The sequence below is a fragment of the Embiotoca jacksoni genome, unplaced genomic scaffold, assembly GCF_022577435.1.
Source record: "Embiotoca jacksoni isolate LCO1_2020_lvr unplaced genomic scaffold, fEmbJac1.0.p SCAF_4, whole genome shotgun sequence".
In the NCBI taxonomy this organism is placed as follows: Eukaryota; Metazoa; Chordata; class Actinopteri; family Embiotocidae; genus Embiotoca; species Embiotoca jacksoni.
The window spans coordinates 13,234,280-13,256,124 of NW_027185392.1; the positions used below are offsets into that span (position 1 = coordinate 13,234,280).

Below are 21,845 nucleotides of genomic sequence, written 5' to 3' on the forward strand. Positions count from 1 at the left end.
TCTTAAACATCATCACAGGGTCTTTATACCCCCCCCCCTGTGAATTAAATAAAAGAATCTGGGTGTGTCATTTCAGCATGATTTAAAAAAAAAAACAAAAAAAAAACAACTGCAGTACTATACATTCACAGTATCTATCTATATGGTGTCCTGTATTGTTATGTACAGTATGAGTTTGTATGACATGTTCCGTGTGTGTGTGTGTAGCTGTGATTTTTTAGAAGGGCAGGCTCTGTACAGACAGAGCACCGAGCACGCAGAGCAGCAGAGCCACCTGATCAAGCAACTGGAAGGACTCAACCTCGACACACAGAAAGTCCTGAGGAACCAAGAAGAGGCACATACTTCTGACACCACCTCCTATCAGCGGGTACTCACACATGCACACCCGCATGCCAAACCTCAAACTCATCACTCCCATAACCATGTTGTTGCACTCCGCTCAGGCCTCACCCGCTGTGGTGATTTATTTCCAAGCTAGCCGTACCCTACAATTATTTTACTATTACCAGAAGAGTACTTTTCTCAAAGTATCCTGTTACTGCGAATGGGTTCTCAACATACCACACCTCTGTCTGATGACGATACCACTGTGCCATACACAGCGCTACACAGGGAGGGGTGTAGCGAGAGAGACATGTTGCAAGTATAATTCATAAAATATGGCTTTTAAGGAACCTTTCTGGCCACAGTGCGTAGTGTGTTATTTTTGTTGTTTTTCCATCCTTCCTTTTTCCTGGTTTTCCATAAGTAGATTATCCTTAAGTTTGTTTTTGCCATTAATGGAGAAAAAAAACTAAAAACATTTCGTATCGCCGTCTGCGTGTCACCTAATAATTTTTTGTGTCATTCTCTTCAGTTTGATATCCAGTCTCTGGCTTGCTTGCACCCTTCTCTTTCATGTTCACCTCCCTTCCTGTCCTTTGCCTGCTTTTCTAACCTTTCTTTCTGATTTATGTTTGTTGACAGCTATACAAGGAGTTGAGTCAGTGCTACCAGGCTCTCATGTCCAGTGAGGCCAAGCTCCGTGAGAGTCACCAGGAGCTCGGCAGCCAGCTGGCTCAGAAAGACCAGCGCATCGTAGAACTCCAGGCCCAGCTACAGCAACAGCAGGAACAAACACAACTTCAGCAACAACAGGCTCATCAGACAGCCCATTACTCCTCACCAAACAGACAAACCAACTTTAAGGTAAGCACCCTTCTCATTATTTACCATCTCCCCCACAAAGGCTCTCTCTTTTTAGAGTTTACAAAGTGCATAAAAACTCCATGCTAAGAAGTGTTTTTCACTGATGCCTGCTCTGCCTCAGAAGTTGTTTAACTTTGCTATGCGTGTGTGTAGGTACGGACAGCAAAATGTTTTTTTTAATTTTTTTTTTTATGGTTCCCTGAATAGCGTATTTATGTTTTTCCTTACATTATAACACATTATATAATGATATTTCTGTCAATCATTTGTCACGGGCTCGTGTTTAATTGTCCTAAGGTACAGAGGTAGCTATGTGTGGGTTGATTAGCAGGCACAGTAATAACTGACATGCCCCAGCATGGCCTGTGGTGGTGGTCTTCAACTCAAAATCATTCTTTTGATATTGCTCCGGCTCACCCTTGATCTATCCATCTCTCTTAGCGCCAGTGTCTTTTATGTCAGCTATCTGATCTTCTCTCACTCCCTGTCCTATAGGCACACGTGCACTCTCTCACTCGCTCCATCTATCTTCTTTCTCTCCTCCCACCCAAGTAACTGGAAGTCCTTTTAACACACTTGGGTCGGAAAGCAAAGACAGATAAGGGGTAGAGAGAGGTGATTTAATTGGAGCCCAGTTATGTTCTTGAAGATGATGTTAGAGTTACAGTTCAACATCTGTCAGTCAGCGGGAGTTTGGCTTTCACTCAGTACCTTTGAACCATCACCCAAAGGCGATAGAGGCCTTTAATAACTCCTAATGATATGGTGATATGTGTTAGACCACACAGTGTCAAGAAAAGTAACAGGTATCTGTATCTTGTACTCTTGAGCCTCATCCTTATTCCAATAATATTGCGTGTCACTGCACTTGGCCTTTTAAGGAGTCTGTCAGGCTGCTCTGCAGTATGACTTTCACTTTAGTATGAACTGCCTTCTGTTTCAAGTAATGCCACTCTGTAGCTGATGCAGAGGAAGATAATATCCCTGCAGTAGTTGAGTAAAATCTGTGCCCCCAAAGGCTTTAATTCTTTAATTTGATTGTTTGATATTTTCTGAAAGTGCTGCCCCCAGACTGTGGAAGTTACAAGATATCAGCTCAAATGTTAATTGAGTTACAATCACCCTGTCCCACTTAACCCTGTTAATTTAACCGGCGGTAAAGTATAAATGGATCATTTAGTCTGTAATTAAATACAGTACTGCAGTGTTCCCCCAGTAATTAATACTACATTTAGAGGAGATGCAGTTAGTGGTGTGTGTGTGTGTGTGTGTGTGTGTGTGTGTGTGTGTGCGTGTGCGTGCGTGCGTGCGTGCGTGTGTGTGTGTGTGTGTGTGTGTGTGTGTGTGTGTGTGTGTGTGTGTAAAGGTTGCACGCCACCCCTTGTCTGTTTGCCACCCAGGTCAAAGTGAAAAAGCGGATCACACATTTCCATGGCTGAGAAATAATTACAAGAATATAATGAATATAACCAAAGCTAAGAATAAATAATAACTTTTGTTTACTGAACACATGTAGCTTCTGTCTGGCTGATTTGTTTCTTTAACTTTCCTACTGACATCAAAGTGAACAGATCAGGTATCCCAAGGTATAGCATTCAGTCAGGAGGGCTTTCTGTTTCCCACTCTGTAATTTCACTGACAGGTTGTGCGTATGCGTGTACATCTGTGTCTGCGTGGGTGCGTGTTTGACTAAAGGTGTGTGCATCCGAGCACATAATCGTAAATTCTGTAACAACTTCCTCCCGAACACCTGTTAAATTCAAATGCTCAGGTTGTTAAGGTAGATTTGATTTTAATTTTAAATGTTTTGGTGGAAGTTACCATTGGAGGTGATCAAAGTGCTGATCGCAACAGGAGCACAGGAGGGAGACGCAGTGCTTATTTGAATATGGACCAGAGCGATGGCTTTGAACACCCCTCCCGCAGTGGTTTGGTGGAGGTGGGTATAAAGGAGGAGGGTGGGTGAGAGGAATAACACCCATTGTGTGTTATACCTCCATGCTGTGCACCAAGATTGACTGTCTGTTCTCTCCTGTCTTCTGCCAAGTTAACTCTTTACGGGAAGCTTAACAAGACTTTATGAAGGCATAAATATGACCAATGGTTGGTGTAACCAAACAGTTCTGCTTTGATATCAATCATGCTATGTTTCTAGTTAGATAATATCACCTTCAGTACCCATCAACCTTCATTAGATTGCACATATTATAATGTATAAATTCATATTTCTATCAATTGTTTTTAATTATACGGCATGTTTAGTTTCTGTATTGTTACTGAGAGTGTCAAAATGCTTCGTCCACAGAGAAATACACAAAGCCTGTATTCGGCCACTGTGCCTGTAAACAAACCGTTTGGACCTCTGTAAGTTTGTGATGTCACAAAGTGAAATGCCATTTAATAGAGGAGATGTAAAATTATATTGAGGAAAAAGTTACATATTTAAATGGCTTATATTGGCAGCCAGCAATCCGAAACTGGAATAAAGTCAATTTACAATGACATAAAACAGACAAGGGAAGCTGAAACCTGAGAGTCTATGGTGTTTTTTTCTTCTTCAATGACTGAAATAATCAGTTGATCCTCAAATTTCTTCAGTCAACAAATTGAAGCGCTTGTTTTATATTTTTATGAGTTGCATTGTATGTGTATTTGTGTCTGTTTGCACTCTGAAAACAGACAGTGAAGTATCTCCATAACGTCTGGCCTGAAATGGCCTAATGCCCTGATCTTCTAGCTGTAAGGCCTGGCTGATCATTAGGCACCTGGATGACCCCCATGAACAATGAGGTGCAGTCTGAACAAACGGCCAGGTTAGAGAGGTTTGGGTTGCCAGGTTGGGTGGTCACATCACAATGTAGAGGCAGGAAAGATCCCTTATTATTGGACAAAAAACTAGCTGGAGTGAACATTTAATTATTTACATCTATCTCCCCAACTGCATCATTGTATTTACAGTAGCCTCGTGTATGGCGAGTAGAGAGCTACAGAGCTGAACGGTGATTAAAGACCAACATTAGAATCCATAGCAGACCTCAGGCTTTCTGGAATCATCACCTCACTAAATGTGTGGTAAGTTGTTAATTGTGTGGGCAGCCATTCAAAACACTGGTTATTCTCTCATCAGGATTGGAAAGGGAAAATTAAGCATGCACATTCACTCCAGGAAAGTTTTCTCTAAATATAGTGGAGAGAAGCACCTGTGTCTTTTAAAATGTTTACTGAAATCTATTTTACAAAATATATTTTGACATGTCATTGCAGCAAAAGCACAAGTTTATATAAATGGTTAAATTATAAATGACTGAATTCCATTTGGCTTTTGTTTGCTTTAGTTTGTCTCACTGGGACACTTAATAGAGCTGCATTTGGAACACCCGTGCTTGTTGAAAATAGTGCTAAACTGACATTTTAATGCAGCTTTAGCATATGGTTTGCAAAATGTCCATCATATGGTTTTAAGATTAGAATTTGTGGGTCACAATGTCATAAAACACATTTGAATTCATTCATATGCTAATTAAAAAAAATGTCACACAAATGTAGGATAATCTGATGTAGTATTTATGTTGTATATGCTAAGGGTCAAAGGTCAACTTCACTGACATTAAAATCTTTTACAAAAACACTTTTCTGGCCATTATTCAGCACTAAACTCAGGAGCAGAAAAAGAAACTGTGACCATATATTAATTAGGTTGACTTATTATTATTATTATTATTATTATTATTATTATTATTATATTTCACATTTGATCAGATACTGAAGTAGTGACCCTAATGTCAGATGTTGACCTTGAAACTATGAAGATGATATAAATCTTCTGTACTGTAGGGTTGAAGATGTGTGAATCTGTAGCTTCTTTGCAGCCACATCCATATTTGAAACATTGTCTACTGTCAAGTAGATGTATTCTGTCAGAATCGGCTTTATTGGCCAAATTCCTTCTAAGTCTTTACTACTTATATTATATGAGTCTGGACAGACATGGATATAAACTTCAACTTGACTGGTTAGTGGAAGCCTACAACCACGAGGCGGTAATTCGAGTTTTTAATAAATTGAAAGAACCCCACATGTTGTATCTCCCTCAGCTTGCTGAGAAGTGTTTTTTTTTTAACATCTGCTTCTGGCTTGTTATTTATGTTGGCCAATCTAAATGCTTTTAGATTCACAATTAAAGTGCTAGTTACACACACACACTTGTGCATAAATACACCCACCATTTTGCCAGGTCACCTTTGGCTCTGGTTAGGCGTTTCTTTTGATCATCATCATTAATAGCAAACATCAAGTGAAAGTGATGAAACTTTAGCACTACAAAGAAACATGGAAAGTAGTTTTTAAACTAAAAACTGAACAAACAAAATGGAGCCAGCCTCTGGCTCTCGATATTCTATTCTGTATTTTGTGTGTCTGTACTTTTATTTCATGTGCAAAACTCAAGTTTTTAATATCTCTAACCTTTCAGTGCTGCGTAGAACAGTAAAAGGATAGAAGAAATTCCAGCAGAAAGAAGGAGCATGGAATTCTGGGTCGGATTTTCATCTTTATTAAACATCATTGTTGTCCTCTACTTAAATGCAGGAGAATGTGATGGAAAGCTTGAATAAGTGTGATTGTTTTGCATTATTTCAGGCAGAATATGTTAAACATTTACTGTATGCTATTTGTATTTATATTCCAGATACTTTTAATTGAAATACTCCTCAAGATTTATAACCCGATAGATATTTTATGACATATAATACAATTTTGGTCAACCACTCACCTTGTTTATGTGGAGTGTGTTATCAGTAAATAATATTGTCATCAGGAGTTTTCTTATGAGTGTGTTTGGAGCTGGTCCACGTCCAGGGCCAGAGACATACTAATGACATAGACGCCGGTGGTGTGTTTTACAAGCTCAACTGTTCTCATTAGATGAGAACCTCAGTGTAGCACAGCTCGCCTCATTAATGAAGCACAGCCATGTGCCGCTGCAGAGACCATACTCTGACTCGTTCAGGCACATACACTCGGGTCAAACACACTGTGTGGGAGGACTCGGGGCTGTGTACACGCACAGAAAACATACACACACCTACTTCCTACTCGGTGTGTGCTGTCCTTCTGTAAAGTCCCTTTCCGCTGCGCTACCAGTTAACACACACACACACACGCTCATACATATATGCACATACATTCTTTGAAGAATCACCATCTTGAATACAAAGTGCACCTGGCCTGGTGGGGAGCACGCACCTTATAGCCCTCACCTCTCAGGCCTATCCAATCACTTTCACACATGCTGTCCTTTCGCTGATGTATGTGGATATGATTGTGCGAGCATGCATTTGTGTATTCATGCAGTCATGTGTGTACGTGTGTGTGTGTGTAGCGGGGGCCCCTCCTGATTATAGCTACTCTATAATTAACAGTGATCAGATTTGTTTTGTGGCATAAATGGTGCATGTGTAGAACATTAGGCCTGGCAAGTCTCATTTCAAATTCAGCTCAAGGGCTCGACAGCAGACGGGTCACGAGCTTCAGGGAGCACAATCACAAGCCTCGCTCCATATGGTCCTGCCTGCCGCATCCTCACCAGCGAGGGCCGCGAGTGCCAGACAAGTTCCCCCAAGAACCTAATCGTGTTCAGTAATTACCAAGACCGGCTTTTCTCTTTTTTTTTTTCCCTCCCTCCCTCAGCCTCCTCCCAATCTCTTGCTCTTTTTTTTTCACCACACCTGCATGCTCTCCTTCTCTCGCAATCTCAATGCTCTCTCCCTGTCCGTTGGTTTCACTAAGCTCCTCGCAGTATGTATATGTTTCCCTTTTATATTGCTTCTCCTTTACAGTTTCCCTGTTTTTTTTGTTTACCGCTGGATGAAAATCAGGATGGGGATGAGAGAGATTGCAAGAGGAGAAAAAGTCAGGCACTCCCACATCAGTTAATTTCTAAATTGCTTTATGTGGCTGATGCCGAAAAACGCACTCCATCCTCCTGCCTGCCTGGAAATTATAAATAATTGTAACAGATGCGCCAATATGGCCGGCCTCCAATAAACGAGGCCCCAGATAATTTGACCAACCCCCTTTGACAGGCCAATTTAATAAAACATGAACAAAATCTTCCTCACTAATAATTTATCATCCCCTCTCCTCCCCTTTGGTTAAAGTTGATTACCCTGGCAGTTAACAAGGTCACGCCCAGATGCCAGGTTTCTGATAATGCAATCAGGACTTGTTGGAAAAAAGGTGATGACATCCTGTGTGGTTTTCTTCATGATCTGGCCTCCCAGTACAACACAGTTGTGAAGGCCTTTGTTTGGCAAAAAGGCTTGGATTTGATGTGTTGAGTAGAAGTGTTGTTGATATCAGCAGGTGAGGCTGTTTATTTTTGTGTTTCACACCTTTTTTATTAAAGATTTAAGAACAGGACAGGTGCGAATATGTGCAGGTGATACAGTCAAGAAGTGTGTGGATGTACGAACGTTAATGCCACAACAGAGGGCATTGACCGAGCTCATGCAAACTCTATATATAGCACACGTTCTTTGGCAATAAAATATACAGTAACTCCGTAAAATTCATGCTCTCCCTTCAAACTATGATATATTCACACATATGCCATATGAACTGTTCATAATAACAGCAGCAAAAAGTGTAAAGATTAAAGTTGAAGTGAAATGGACATTTTACAATCAATACTTGTACAGTTTTTTTTTTGGAGGAATGTACATGTGTGAGTGCATACATTTATGTTAGGATGTGTGTATGTGTGCGGTACACCCCACTCCTCTGTAGGTTGGCCCCGTTCTTTATCGTTGCCCTCTTCGGTCCACCATGGTTTTCGATGCGGTGTCAGATGCCGGCAGACAGCGATAGACACTGTTAAATACAGTCTTAGCACACACGCCACAATGCTGGAGGTGGTGGCGTGTAACTGTTCCGTTGCCACGTAAAACATCTGGTCGTGTGTAAAGTGTGCCAGAGGTGTGATTTAGCATCAGTGTGCCTCATTTGAAACTTTGTTAGCTTTTCTTAAATTAATTTGGACCACAGCCGTAGATTTAGCTAAAGGTAAAATTCTATGTTGCCCGCTCGCCATACTTTAATGGCACCAACAGAATTGTTTCAATACTATGTAGTATTGAGAAATGCCTTGTCGTTCAGCACCACATTTTGATGCCTAGGCTACACCCACATTAATTCATGCTTAACGTTTTGCTACGTTTACGCAGGAGATACTCTAATCAGCTTGGGTGAGCATTAATTGAGCAGTTAGGCCAGGTCGATGAAAATCACTCAGTTTCAGTCTCGGTACATTTTATATTTACAACGCCTTATAGATAGATAGTTACTTTATTAATCCCGCAAGGGGACATTTTTTCGCTGGCCGGCCTTCTTATCCAGTATATTTTCCTTCTTTCAAAATAATTTCTTGTCCACAAATCTTTCTGAATTTAGAGTTTCAGCAGTTGCTCGCACTGCAGTAACTGGAGGACTCTCTCTGTGCAGATGGCTTGCAAGTATTTACCAGAAGCATGAGAGGTATTTAGGGAACATTGAGGTGTTTACGTGCATCTGTGAATTGTAGTTACAGAAAATAACCTCGGTTTTACTCTCCCCCTCTAAACTGCACGTCAACTTTAAAAATTTGTGCCGTAATGTGAAATTATTTTTTGTTAGAATGGATTTTATAAAGTTGCTATCTAAAAAGTAGTTGTTTAGGAACCAGTTTTAATGTCTGAGTACCAGTACCGGTGCTGTTATGAAAAAAAAAAGCAATACCCAACCCTAATAACCTGTCTTTATCTATACGAGAATGTAGTTTTGTTTAAGCTTATGTGACCGGTAGAAGACACCACTCAGAAGTCGAATTTCTGTTTAGTTATACACAGATCCAAATTTCAGGCGAACTGTTGTTTATGCTAAAATATTATGAATATAAAACAAAATATTATCTGTAGCCAAATCAAGCCCTCTCACCCATAATCCTGTCTCACTCTACCTGTCTTGTTTATGGTCTCACAAACACTGTCTCTCTTCTTTTAGGCAGTGGTGTCCGAGCAGGCTGATGCTGCAGGTCGGAGGTTGAGCTCCGACTCTGACCAGGCCTCCACTCGAGGTTCAGATCCCAGGCCAGAGGACAAGAATTTCCATCGCAGATCTACCAGTTCAGTCAGAAGACAGCAGGTAGGTCAGCACACACTATTGGCAATTATGCCAAAGACAGCACATGGGTGAGCGGCTAACATGCCCACACTTATCCGTTACCACTTTGCTCAGCTTAGATCAAAGCCACAGAGAGGGGATACAAAGGAAACGGTCTGTTGAGAATCATGTGATTTATCAGACCCAGCCTCTGCCAACCTTTGTCCTGAACTCCCCAACACACACACACAAATGCCCCTCCTACTGTGACCAGGCCGGCGTGTGCTGCTGGTTTCACGCATGCCTTGGGCTCAGGCACTGGCTAATTTACCGCTTCAGCAGTACATTATGAACAAGAAAGAAGCTTTTGATCTTCTCTGTATTCCACTCATAAGTTTGGCAGGACATGTTTCTCGATGGCCTCACTCAGTCTAAAACTGGCCTGAAGACACATTGTTTGATTTATACCGCTGTCCTCATTATATCTTAAGTGGAAGCGCTTCTATTCTGGCAGTTAATACATGTAATTCAATTTTATTTGCCAAAATAAATAAATAGTATTGACATTATATGATGTGCTTCCCTTTTCAGAAGTGTTGCTGTGTTTGCCCTAGGACACACAACTCTCTCACACACGCACACACACACACACACACACACACACACACACACACACACACACACACACACACACAATCATTCTGTAGTTATGCACCTTCAATTTATTATGAAGAAATGTGCCAATTTTTATCCTGGAGCTGGTACCTTAAAGCGAAGTGGGACTCTAATTCAGTTCCTCACACATTACATTTTTGATATTATATTACTTTGAATAAAAACATGAATCATAATTGGATTTACTGAAGTGTAAATCTTGGTATCTGTTGTCCTTTCCAATATAAATTTGGCTTTTGATTTCTGAAAAAGGCATTCCTTAACATCACATGATTTAATACTGTAGTTATTTATTCTCCAGACTACACATACACTCACACATGTACTGAATACATATGTTTACAATTGAGGTTTTAATATTGCAGCTGCTTGGGCAACACTTGAGACAGATTTCAAATGAAAAATGGAATAGGATTAACAATGGAAAAACTTTAAATTAAAATGGGATGTAATCAAATTAAATGGTAATATATGATTTTTGATTCAGTTTTTACAGTTCCACACTTTCTGCTTTTATTTCCATTATTTCCTGTGAATACTACAAAGCAATGTTTTTATAAGGCCCCAAGGAGTAAACTGACATTCTTCATTTCAACATGTAGCACAGTGGCATCTTGATATATCGCCCAATACCTGAGTCTTCCTCTCCCCAATTAATTAAAAGAGCTGTAAAGCCTAAGATCATTACTTTCAGACAAGTAAACATCATACCAACAATCAAGTTCAATCGTACTGTAAAAATTTGAACATTCTTGGAAGGTGTCACTGTAGGCTGCTTCATATGCAAATATGATGATGGTCCAAAGAAACCGTAAAACCGTTATGCTTCATTACTCTCCATTTAAAGAGTAATAGCAAACTGCAAGTGGATGAAAACGAGCCCTCTGTGCATCCGACTGCTCCCATCTAGTACACAATTCGCAGCTCTTCCAGTAAATGCCCAAAGTGAAATGTGATTATTGGCCGAGGCGACGAGCACTTCACAGTGGTACATGGCTCACAATTTTCTACATAGAGAAAGTGTTAAATTGATGTTGGCCATTTTAGAAAAGACAACTTCTTTTGTCTCCTGAGCAAGAAACCCAAGTTTGAGTCTCAGGATACATGTATGTCTAAAGTTTACTTACAAACTAAAGATGTTAATTGATTTAACAAATCATATTAGTCGATTTGAGCAGTCTACTATTGAGCATGATGCAGCTCCACTTAGAATTTTCAAAATTTGTACAGTGACACTTTCACCCAGCCATTTTATTCTGAGGCTTCCTTATAGGAGCTGCTCCACACTATATTGTGTACTTACAACTTGCAGTTTTCTGGTTACTGGCTTTTACATTAGTCCGCTGTTTGGCAGTGTCTCTTGGGCTTTTGAAAAAATGCCTCCCCTTTAATACTTTCTTCTGTGATGGTGTACATTTGCTTTGTGCTTCTGTGTGCACTTATGCGTTTCCTCATGTGTTTACCCGTTGATGTATGTCTATCTATCTATGCATGCGTGTTGTCCTGTGCTTGTGTGCATATATACAACATTCATATTTACTGGGAAGCCTGAACAAGTTTAGCTTTGAGAGCTCCAGACGCACACATGACATGCTGCTGCAATCATAAAGAAGCCCATTGATGACAGTGACCCCTCTCTCTGGGAGATGTAGAGAGGGAGGTGAAGGGAGGCAGTTGATGAAATATTTCTTTTTTGCTACACTGACCCCTCAGTAAATACGAGTTTTACTCTACCTTGCATACAAACTTTGTTTAGATACAAGCCTTTCTCCTCATTTTCCTCTTACAAAATGCCCTCCGCCACTCCATCTGCATTGCACTCTCATGTTTACTGAGCCAATTCCGGGGGGCTACGCACAGGTCAGGTCATGGCCACCAACCGACCAGCTGCTGAGCCGAGGTAGACAGCGGGGACATCTTTCTTTGCCTCGTGTTCTCTGCTTTGTATCTTTCAGGCTTGTCTTGTGGAACATTAACATCAGTGTCACAACACAGAGCTTCCCACACAAACAAAAGGCGTTCATATGTCTTCTGGTCCTGCAGCAGACAGGCGTCCAACTGGACCAGGGAGAACATCTGCACCAAATCTCAGTCATTTGTCAGTGTCTCAATGCCATTTTCCTGTTGTACTCCTTTAGACAAAGCAAATGTATCACCTACGGTTCTCACTGCAGAGGAACAGTAATGATTGTCAATCAGTTCATTAAATACTGTATATCCTCCACAAAATGTATTTCTTCCAGAAAACCAAAGTAGAATTTATCCCCAATAAGTCCTACTTTATAATTGGTCATCTTTACTTTTAAGTTTAGGGCTTTTTCTTGGTTTGGATTCCCCTTCTGGCCTCAGCGTGTCCCCCTTGTACACACAGACTAAGCCAGTTGGCCTGCCACTCATCAGGAATATGCAGATCAATCTGCTAATTAGTTGCATAAAGTCATTAAGGCTGAGTTAGAACACATGGTTGGCACCCATGCAGGCATGTTAGATGAACCTGGCGCACCAGGTCGCTGGAGTCAACTAAAGCCCCAGGACAAATTCCCATACACACTTACTGTTCATACATGTTATCACTAGTGCAGTGACGAATGTGCTCTTAGAGTTACAAACATATTTTCTTATAATGAAATCCCATTTTTGAAATGTGTATGGTTTTACTTTTCAACAATTTCTATTACATGTGCATAATTTGTGTCCTGTAAATGCTTCTCTATATAGTAGTTTTCTCTGTTACTGAGAAACCTGCTTGTCTTGTGAAGGATTTAGATTATGGACCCACGTACAAAAGATTCATTGAGAACCATGTAAAGAAATCAGAATCCATTGCTTGCATGCATTTGATGTTACTATTTCACAACAAAATTTTATCCTGAGTTACATATTATCATGTTAAATATAATGTTTGCTCTCTTTTTTTGGTCTTAAAACACTTGATGCAATCAGACCTCACAGTCCTCAGTTTTTTTTTTGGCAGCTCTAAAGTTCTGGCAGTTCTGACAGGGTAAACTCCGAAACATGTTTTCTTCCCCCAGTGGATGATGCGTGCGTGATTTTGATTAGAACACTAGAAACTAAATTATTTACTCACACTTGCTCTTTCCAATAGTAACAACAGGTGTCGCCAAATATAAACAGCGGAAATATGAGTTTTATAACTTTAATAGACGGCTATCAAAACACAGTTTAGGAAGGTGGGGTGTTTGTGATATACTATCCTATCATTAACCTCCTCACTCCACCATCACCTCCTCCTCCTGTACTCCTCATCCACTTCTGCTCAAGGACTGTTGTGCATTTAGTCGCATTGCATATTTTAGCTTGCCATCTGGTCAGCCCTGCCTGGCACCGCAGGGGGCCTCCTATCTTCTCATATTCATATTCCACTAGCATATTGTTCCCACTGCTTTTCTACAGCGCGGCCCCAGCACTTCTCAATTTCTTTATTTATTTCTACAGAAGAGGCTGGCTAGCAAACTGCACCCCCTCCTAATCGGCGGCTCTTCCAGTTGTCCTATCAAGTGTAACCTGGAGGCCCCTAGTAGAGCAATTAGGGCGGCCTCCCTTCCCACCTCTTGTAATGAAGCCCGGCACATTCTGGAATCTATAGCCCCTTTAGTCTCCCCTAATGGGACATCATTATTGTCAAAGAAACAATGTAAATGGAAATGAACATACTCATTAGCCAGTCGCAGGGAGAAACCTTTGCTGCTCTCAGCTTGCAACTCCTGCTTCCAGACGCACATACACACAGACGCCCATACACACAGACAATCACACACACACACGCAGAAGTGAACCTCCTCCCCTCAGCCCTTGTGGACTGCTGCTCCAGCTCGCTTTATTCCTTTGGCAGCGTGTTTGTTTGTGTGTGCATATGTGTGTACCAAGAAAGACGATGTTCATGTTTTACTCAAGGTGAGAGGGGAATGGAATGAACATAGATAATTCCATTATTGGCATTCACTCAGTGTTTCTACAGATGTTTATTGCGGCATGGGTTTGTGCCTGTCTGTGTAAGTGAAGTGTGCTCAAGTTCTCACCCAAGTGCTCCTTTGCTTAACTGTCCCAGGGTGCACCTGTGCACCGGTCCAGGTCTTTGTCCCCAGCCAGCAGTGTGGGGAGACAAGGAACAGAGCACAGGATTCAAGACCTTGAGGAGCTGCTGCAGCTAAAGGTAAGCACTTGCTAATCTATATGAATACACGTAACATCTTTGTCTCCTCTCCCTTCTTACTGTCTTCTTTGAATGCCCAGTATTTTTTGCAGCCCACATCATTGTGTTTAAACTTTCTTTGTCCCAATCAGCGTCTACTGACTATCACTGGCACTGAACTACTTAAAGGTATTATTTGTTGGCTAAGGCACATTCATTGGTACAGAGTGGTATCCATTTGATAGTGTTGAGCACCAGACAGGCCGAATGGGGCTGCTTGGTGCTGTGGTCACTATCTTGAATATGATTACTGCTATCAGCTGCTGGGTTGTAGAAAGGTCTGCAGCATTGTAACAGTCAAGCTTTCCAACGGCTTCAATTGCACCACTGCTGCCACTGCCTCCTCCATGACCTTCTCTTCCAGTGTCTTTCACACACGCATACATATATATGTGTGCGCACACAACCAGAGCGTGCGTAGGCAGTGAAGCAGCAGGAGAGGAGCTGCTCTGGTAAAAGTGGATGCAGCAGGTTTTTTTTTTTTTTTTCTTAAACGAATCAGCTTTATTGGTCTTTTAACCTTCACATGCTCTATGATGTTCTTCTTACACTATTCCTCATTCCCATGTCTTTTTTTTTTCTCAGATTGACTATCAGTAAAAATACAGTTTATTTTCACCACTAACTTGTGTTTCTCTTAGGTCCCAAACATTTGTTTTGTTTTTGTTATTCCAGCAGAGTATATTTTCCTCATTTGTATTTGGCCTTTCACCTAAAGCTGTCCTCCTCTGTGCCTTTCTTTATCCTTTCCATCTTTGCATCTGACCAGTGAGTGAGTGATAATGCACAGGTCATCTCCCTTTCAATACAATCCCAGGAACACATTAGGCACCATTTCCTTGTCAGATCTGAAGTGTCTAAATTACATCACTGGCAGACACCTCGACAGTAATTCTCAACATAGATTCAAACAACACGCATGGCTGTCTTAGTTAATGGTGCCATTTACTTGTCTGCCAGTTGAGGTGCATTTAGCGAAGGTATGCACAGAAAAATCGTGACCACATTAATGAGGGCATTAGTTCAGAGTTTGATTTAGTGGTTTTGTCCTTTTCTAGGTTCTGGCAGTAAGCACCTTGCCCTCTGTCAGCTGCACTCTCGAGGCCTTACCTTCAGTCTCTTCCAGTACTTTGCTCTGTCCAGTCCGTTGTTCTGCAGTTGATCCTATTCAGTTCTTTCCAATAGAACGCCTTTCAAATTGGTTACAGCAGCCATACCATTGACATGTTGACCTTAGCAGCTAACAGCAGACAAACAAACAATTCTCTTAATAATGGACTGCTTTTTTTTCTCTTCTGCACACTTTCAAGTAAAAAGTAGCTGTTGCCGTGTAATTATTTTTCAGCTTGAGAACGTCCACCGATGTGTATGCTGGCTGAGTAAGGGGGTGTATTGATCGGTGGGCAAGGGTCTGTGGCCTGATGACCGATGCTGGGCTGCCCAGGGGAAGCTCTATAAGGAGCCTGGGAAGCCATGATGTGGCTAATGCCCTGCCACTTGCTCCATCCCACCCCCCTCTTCCTCTCCATCAGTCAGCCACAACTCTTCTGTGTCCTCCCTCAGCTCCTAGTTCTACCAGTTAACACTGCTCTGGTCTGGCCCCTTTCATTAGAGCCTTGTTTTCGAAAGGTTGGGGGCTGCTTGAAGGGGCTGAGGATGTCTTGCAGATGTCCTCTGTGAATAATCCGCACTAGGGAAAATCCATACTTGTCACATTGGCAGTGTGGATGTGCATCGCGTGTGTGTGCACACCCGTTGTGTGTCCAGCGCATGTTTGTGTGCTCTCTCTGTTCTCTTTGTCCTTGTTAATAATAACAGGGCTGAGGGCTCGCATTTCCCTCTCTGCAGGGTAGCCGTGTCATATCAGCAGTAAACAAGCTCCTTCCCTTCAGAAAGCGCTCGACAACTCTCCCCAGCCCTGGCCACTCAAGCAGAAACCTGTCCTGCACTCTTCCTTTCACTTTTCCTTTTGCTTCGCTCTCTCTCTTTCTTCTCTTTCTAATTTCTCTCTTCTCCGTCTTTCTCTCTCCTCCACTTTCATGAGCTGACTTTCTCTTTTTCCTCACTCTCTTTCCACCTCTGTTTGTCCTGCCTGTTGAAAGTATTTTCTCCATCGCCCTCGCTGTTAAGGTCAATGTGATGGGGAGGAGTGGTGCCCCTGACAAGAAAAATCTATATGTTGTCTTCCCTTACTCCTTCTTTAAAGCAGGAGCCCAATCTTGCTATGTTTTAATAGCTGTCAACAACAGTGTCAGCAACAGACCCACCACCGTACCACCACATCACAACACATGCCGGTCATCAGTCGGTAATTGTGAGTGAGTTTCTTTGCTGGTTAGAGTGTGTACGTGCACGTGTGCATATGCCAGCTTGGTGTTCTGTGGCACCACAGTCTTCTCTTGTAAATCCTGTCCTTTAATGATATGTTAGCTGCCCAGTAAGATTGGGAGCACTTGTCCAGGAGGAAGGAGAGGTAAGATATTGATCTTAACCTGCTGATTTCTGTCCGGCAAAATCATTTCAGCTGTAGACCGTAAACGCGAGGGGCTTTTCTCAGTTGTCCTGCCACGCTGCTGCATCAGTGTACATGAATGAAGCAGACTCCCATCGTTAGTTATGTTTTATTTGACTTGCACAATTTTTAAAGAATAATAATTTCTGTCTGTTCCTTGCAGATGGAGGAGAATGAAGAGCTGAGAAAGGCTCATCATAAACGGCAAGAACGCCTGTGTTTGATTCAGTCCAACTACAAGACAGTTAGAGATCAGCTGAAAGAGATGGAGAAAGAAAATGGCTTGTGAGTACACGATTTACCCTGTTTAATATTTAGTAGCAAACTTTCATCACACACACACACACACACACACACACACACACACACAGGAAAAGTTGGAGTAAATAAATATGAAGAAAAATAGTAGCACCCACAACCCCAAATCTTGAACAATGATGGGTGCACCGTTGTGGCGAGGATGAAAACAGACAGAGTGCCAGCACTCAGATCAACAATCTTAAGGTTATTTCGGAAATAAAACAACAACAACAAAAATGATGATGCCTTGCAGCTAGAGATGGCTAACTTTTTGACCACAATAAATTGAAGACTGTAGATCTGTGAGTGCTGGTATTATTTCTGTTTTCAGTAAATAGATATTGTAAACTAACACAATTTCCAGGACCTATTAGTGTGCACATAGCCGATCCATAAAACATCAAAACTGTGCATACACAAAGCAACTTGGATAACTTCTAGTTCCACCAAGCAGCAGTGATTAAAAGACATTTCAAAGCACATAACTCACCGTGCCTTATATTAAAAGCCCATGTGAAACGCTATAACCCCCTGAAACCACTCACAAATAGTCTTTGGGCCCCATTGCTCTGCACATGTTGTCTGACAAGACCTGAGTGCTGGATTTGGGAAAGTGGGAGAAATTCCTCCCTTTGCCTTTGAAATGCTCAGAGGTTTTAAGCCCAGTCAATTTGGGCCGTTTTGTGCCAAGTGTATGTGCGCTTCTGCGTTTCTTTTCCCTCAGCGTTCATTAAGATGTGAGAGCCAGAGGCTGGAGGTGTCTGGTCCTGGGGGTGCAAGGTGTTTGAGAAGGCCTGTCGAGGGAGGATGGAAGAGGGAGGAAGGAGGAGGGAAGAGGGCCATTTCCTGCTTCAACCTGTTATCTTCACCAGAAACCACAGGATGTTTTACACAAAGTGGAAAATGTGCTGGAAAATGTCATTAACATAGGAGTCTTGTTCTCTCTATTGTCTTCTCCAGTCTTTTCCCACTTCTCTGTCTGTTTCTTCTCTCCACCAGCGTCATCACGGAGACTTAAAGTGTAGCTAAAGGTGCACATGTTTGGTGGCCGTGTTGGAGCAAAGCGTTGACCCCGTCAGCTGTTTTCTCTCCGGGTTAATTAAAGAAAACAGCGGTGCAATGTGAGCCCGTGTGAAAGTAGAGTGAGTGAGGGGGCATTTTCAGCCCTCGGCTCGACTCGGCTCATGTTAGCTCAGCGCGGCTCAACAGCATGTGTCTGAGACAGTGGGAACAAAGACAGAAATGTAGAGGGAGAACTTCAACACCAGTTGTGCCGCTGTTATACATTTTAGCAGGTTATCAAAGAAATGTTCTGCCTGGCAAAAAAGTGTACTTTTGTCAAGGTCTGCATGCTAACCTTGATTTTGTGAGAAGAAAGCATGTATGTTCCTATAAAACAAACAGGGCTCTTATAAGTATAAAAGGACTCAAGTTTGTTGAAGCAGTGTCAGTGTTTTTGTATTTCATGAGTGATTTGACAGGAAATTGATGCAATAGGCAGCTTTGCCCTTTTCAGTCAGAGGCTTCCGTGGCACCAGCCAGTCACTCAATGTTATGATCTTGGCATTCATTTGGCATTAAGCCACATCCTTAAATAGCTGTTAAACCCACAGGGGTAATGCCAGCCTGAATGAGAGACAATAGAAAATGACTTAAATACTCCCATTAGTGCTCGAAAATCAGGGCCCTAACAAGTCAGTGGGGATAGGCGTCGAGTCTCATTGCATTTCGAGCTTGTTAGGGATTTCCCAGCAGCTTCCATGCTGTGTTGTTGCCTTTTTGTGAAGATGCGGGGGGTCGGTTTTGTTCCCCTTTTGTGTGCAGGATCAAAAGATAAGGCGGTGTGTGCATCACGCCTTACCTGCCACATGCTTATACCTGTACTTACACATATTTATATATGGTGTATGTGTGTGTATGTATGTATGAAATATATAATGTATATATATATTTGATGGTGTTGGACACTTTTTCTATACCTGACAGATTTGTTTTCCTTACAGAAATCTTTTCTTATCAGCAAAGTATTGAATCAGACAATTGGTTGCTGTACGTCCAGCTGCTCAGTGATGTCAGCAGTGTGTGTAATAACTAGACCCTCCCAGGTTAGAACTACCAGCCAATCACAAACCAGAAAAAAGGTCCATTGCTTCATCAGTATGCAGGCAGCGCTCAGTTGGCCAGTCCCAGTGAAACCACCCTGCCATTCACCATTACTGTACCACCATATTTTCCCAAAATGGCATGAAGGAGAGGGGGAAAAAAGCCAACTTCTTATTTATATTAGAGAAGGGAAAAAGTTTTTTTAATCAGACTGGGGATGATGGGGGTGAGCAAATAAAATTAAAGGTTATTAAAGCATCCGCACTCTGATCAAAGTTGCGCCCATAAACAGATTCCCTCTGATTCAGAGCAATTAGCCGCAGCAGCGCGGAAAAGTTCTCGCTATTTCCTCCCGCTTAATAATGGAAACTAGGATACCATAGGGGAGGATGCACCGAGGCCTGAAGAAGATAGCTCTCTCATGGCTCCATGTTCAACAGCTTTTAGGCCCACTGTAAACAAATTAAAATGTATAAAGCTTTACTATGACTTAATACAATTTGATACACCTTTGTTAAGCACACGTTAATACACTACAAACCTAAGAATCACAGAGAGAATTAAAACAGTGCTGTGGGTAAAGATCTTGGACTTTTACAGCTGCAGGCATTGATAAATAATATAGTTGAGGCCCTCTGTGTGCTTACAGTAGAATCAGTGTATCAATCTCTGTGACTATACAGTACAGTGAGATTATCTGTTAAATAGCTCTGCACTTTGGGAAACTAACACAAGCCCATTGATAGCACACATATACAGTCGCACGCATACACTACAAAGAAGTTCAAGGCCTTCAAATTGCTCACAGGAGCATTGGCAGTATTAAATGAAAACATTTGCCATTCCTCAGTAGCCTCTAACTCCCAGGCACAAGGGTTTAACTAGTATTAGCGTAGTGTGGCGGCATCTAGCTAACCAATAATGACCACGAGAAAAGGAGCCCTCCGCAATACCCGTGACCCTCACAATCCATTTCCACACCTCTACCACATTGATTGAGTGAAAATGAGAAACTGCAGTGTGTGTGTGTGTGTGTGTGTGTGTGTGTGTGTGTGTGTGTGTGTGACAAAAATGGTATTCTTTCCTCATCTGCTACTTTTCTGTGGATTTCTCACTAAAACCTGTTTTAGTTTGCAAATGAAAGGCTAATTGGAATTGAATGTGTTGGGCTAAGTCTGATTGATGAGTTGGATGTGTGTGGGGAGGCAGTTGGGGGCAGTAGGGATGTTGTGTGTGTCTGTGTGTGTGATTTGAAGAGGAAGTTCAATGGAGGCGGCAGCTACTGAGCACAAAGTGTCATTAAGTATTCATAAGTGAGGTGTACACATTTGAATGACCTCGTTTGCAAGTGTGTGTTTTTGCCATTATTTACATTTGCATGGCACACAGGGAATGCTCCACTGCCCTGCCACACGGGCAGTGCCGTGAGCTTCAACAAACATGCACACGTGTGTACATGATTTGCCACTGAAATGTCAAAGTCAAGGCTGCTCATTTGAATACTGCTAAAGATGGCTGAATAACAAAAACAGAGTGAGACTAAGGGGCCTCATTACCCCATGTGAATTGGCCAGAGGCAACAAGGTGATGTACAGTACCAACCACTTTCCCTTGTTCGTACATTTGCTTTCCATGTGTATGTGCCAAGGAAGGCTGTTTGTTTAGTTTTACTGTATGTCTGCATTTGCTGGTCTCTGCATTTTCACTTGAGTCCTCACATATTTGTATTGTGTGTGTGTGTGTGTGTGTGTGTGTGTGTGTGTGTGTGTGTGTGTGTGTGTGTGTGTCCAGGCCAGGTGGAAGGATACAGCGTGCAGCTTCATGGCAGCTACGACAAGAGAACAGTGACGCAGTGTGGAACGAGCTGGCCTACTTGAAAAACATCAACAGAAAACTCTCCTTTGAAAAGTAAGTCACCTGTGTTCAAGAAGAGCAGCGCTGGGTATTTCAGTGCACATACACACACATGCACTAAAAACAGTTTTTCTCTCTTAAATGTGCACACACTTTCTGAAGCACACTCCCACTGTCCCTTATTGTTTGTGGGTGTTCAAATCTGAGTGTGCCCTTCCCCAACTTTACAGCATCCACCCAGCCCTGCACGCCATTACCAGCCAGCAGGGGCAAAAGCAAGATCATTAGAGTCTGCTCATTTGTAAAATTGTCTGCCCAAAAAAAAAAAATCACACATAAATGGGCAGGAAGTGAAATCGCATTATCAGGATCCTAGGCTTTGTCTTTGTGAAATAACTGCATTTTGTAAGGAATATTTATGTCAAACTGTAGTTCTGTTGTTTCTGTTATAAGATAATTGATATACAACTTGTCTACAAGTTGTAGTGGTGTCATTAGCTCAAATGTCAACCTGGAGTTTAGTGACAGTGGCAACAACCACACCGTGACTTTACCTGCTTGAAGTGCATTTTATTTAATTTCTTTCACAGTTACTTCTTTCTCCTCACTTTCTAGTCTGTCTTTGCTGCTGCTTTTGTCTTTAGTCTGTCTCTGGATAGTAGAGTAGCCATTGTCTTGTTTGATCTAGAGAAGCCCCTGTAACCGTACCACTAACACTGACCCTCTATGCTGCTACACAAAGCTTGGCCTTAAGCCACAGTCTACCTCTCCTGTCTTCCCCAGCCTTCACCTCTCCTCACCTCTTCCCTTCTCGGTGTACCCTCCTCTTCCCCTCTTCCCCTCTTCCTACTTGTCTTCCCA

The 21,845-nt window shown here is 42.0% G+C and overlaps 1 protein-coding gene across 1 annotated transcript in view; it reads left to right on the forward strand.

Moving 5' to 3' along the window:
* The window catches only part of cntln (centlein, centrosomal protein), an 83,493-nt gene that overhangs the window by 12,937 nt on the left and 48,711 nt on the right, over positions 1 to 21,845 (forward strand). Inside the window, exons 8-13 of the mRNA XM_069167201.1 lie at positions 208 to 370; positions 970 to 1,191; positions 9,229 to 9,369; positions 14,072 to 14,176; positions 16,891 to 17,012; positions 20,922 to 21,038. Of these exons, the coding sequence (XP_069023302.1) occupies positions 208 to 370; positions 970 to 1,191; positions 9,229 to 9,369; positions 14,072 to 14,176; positions 16,891 to 17,012; positions 20,922 to 21,038 (870 nt within the window). The remainder of the gene's footprint in view (positions 1 to 207; positions 371 to 969; positions 1,192 to 9,228; positions 9,370 to 14,071; positions 14,177 to 16,890; positions 17,013 to 20,921; positions 21,039 to 21,845) is intronic.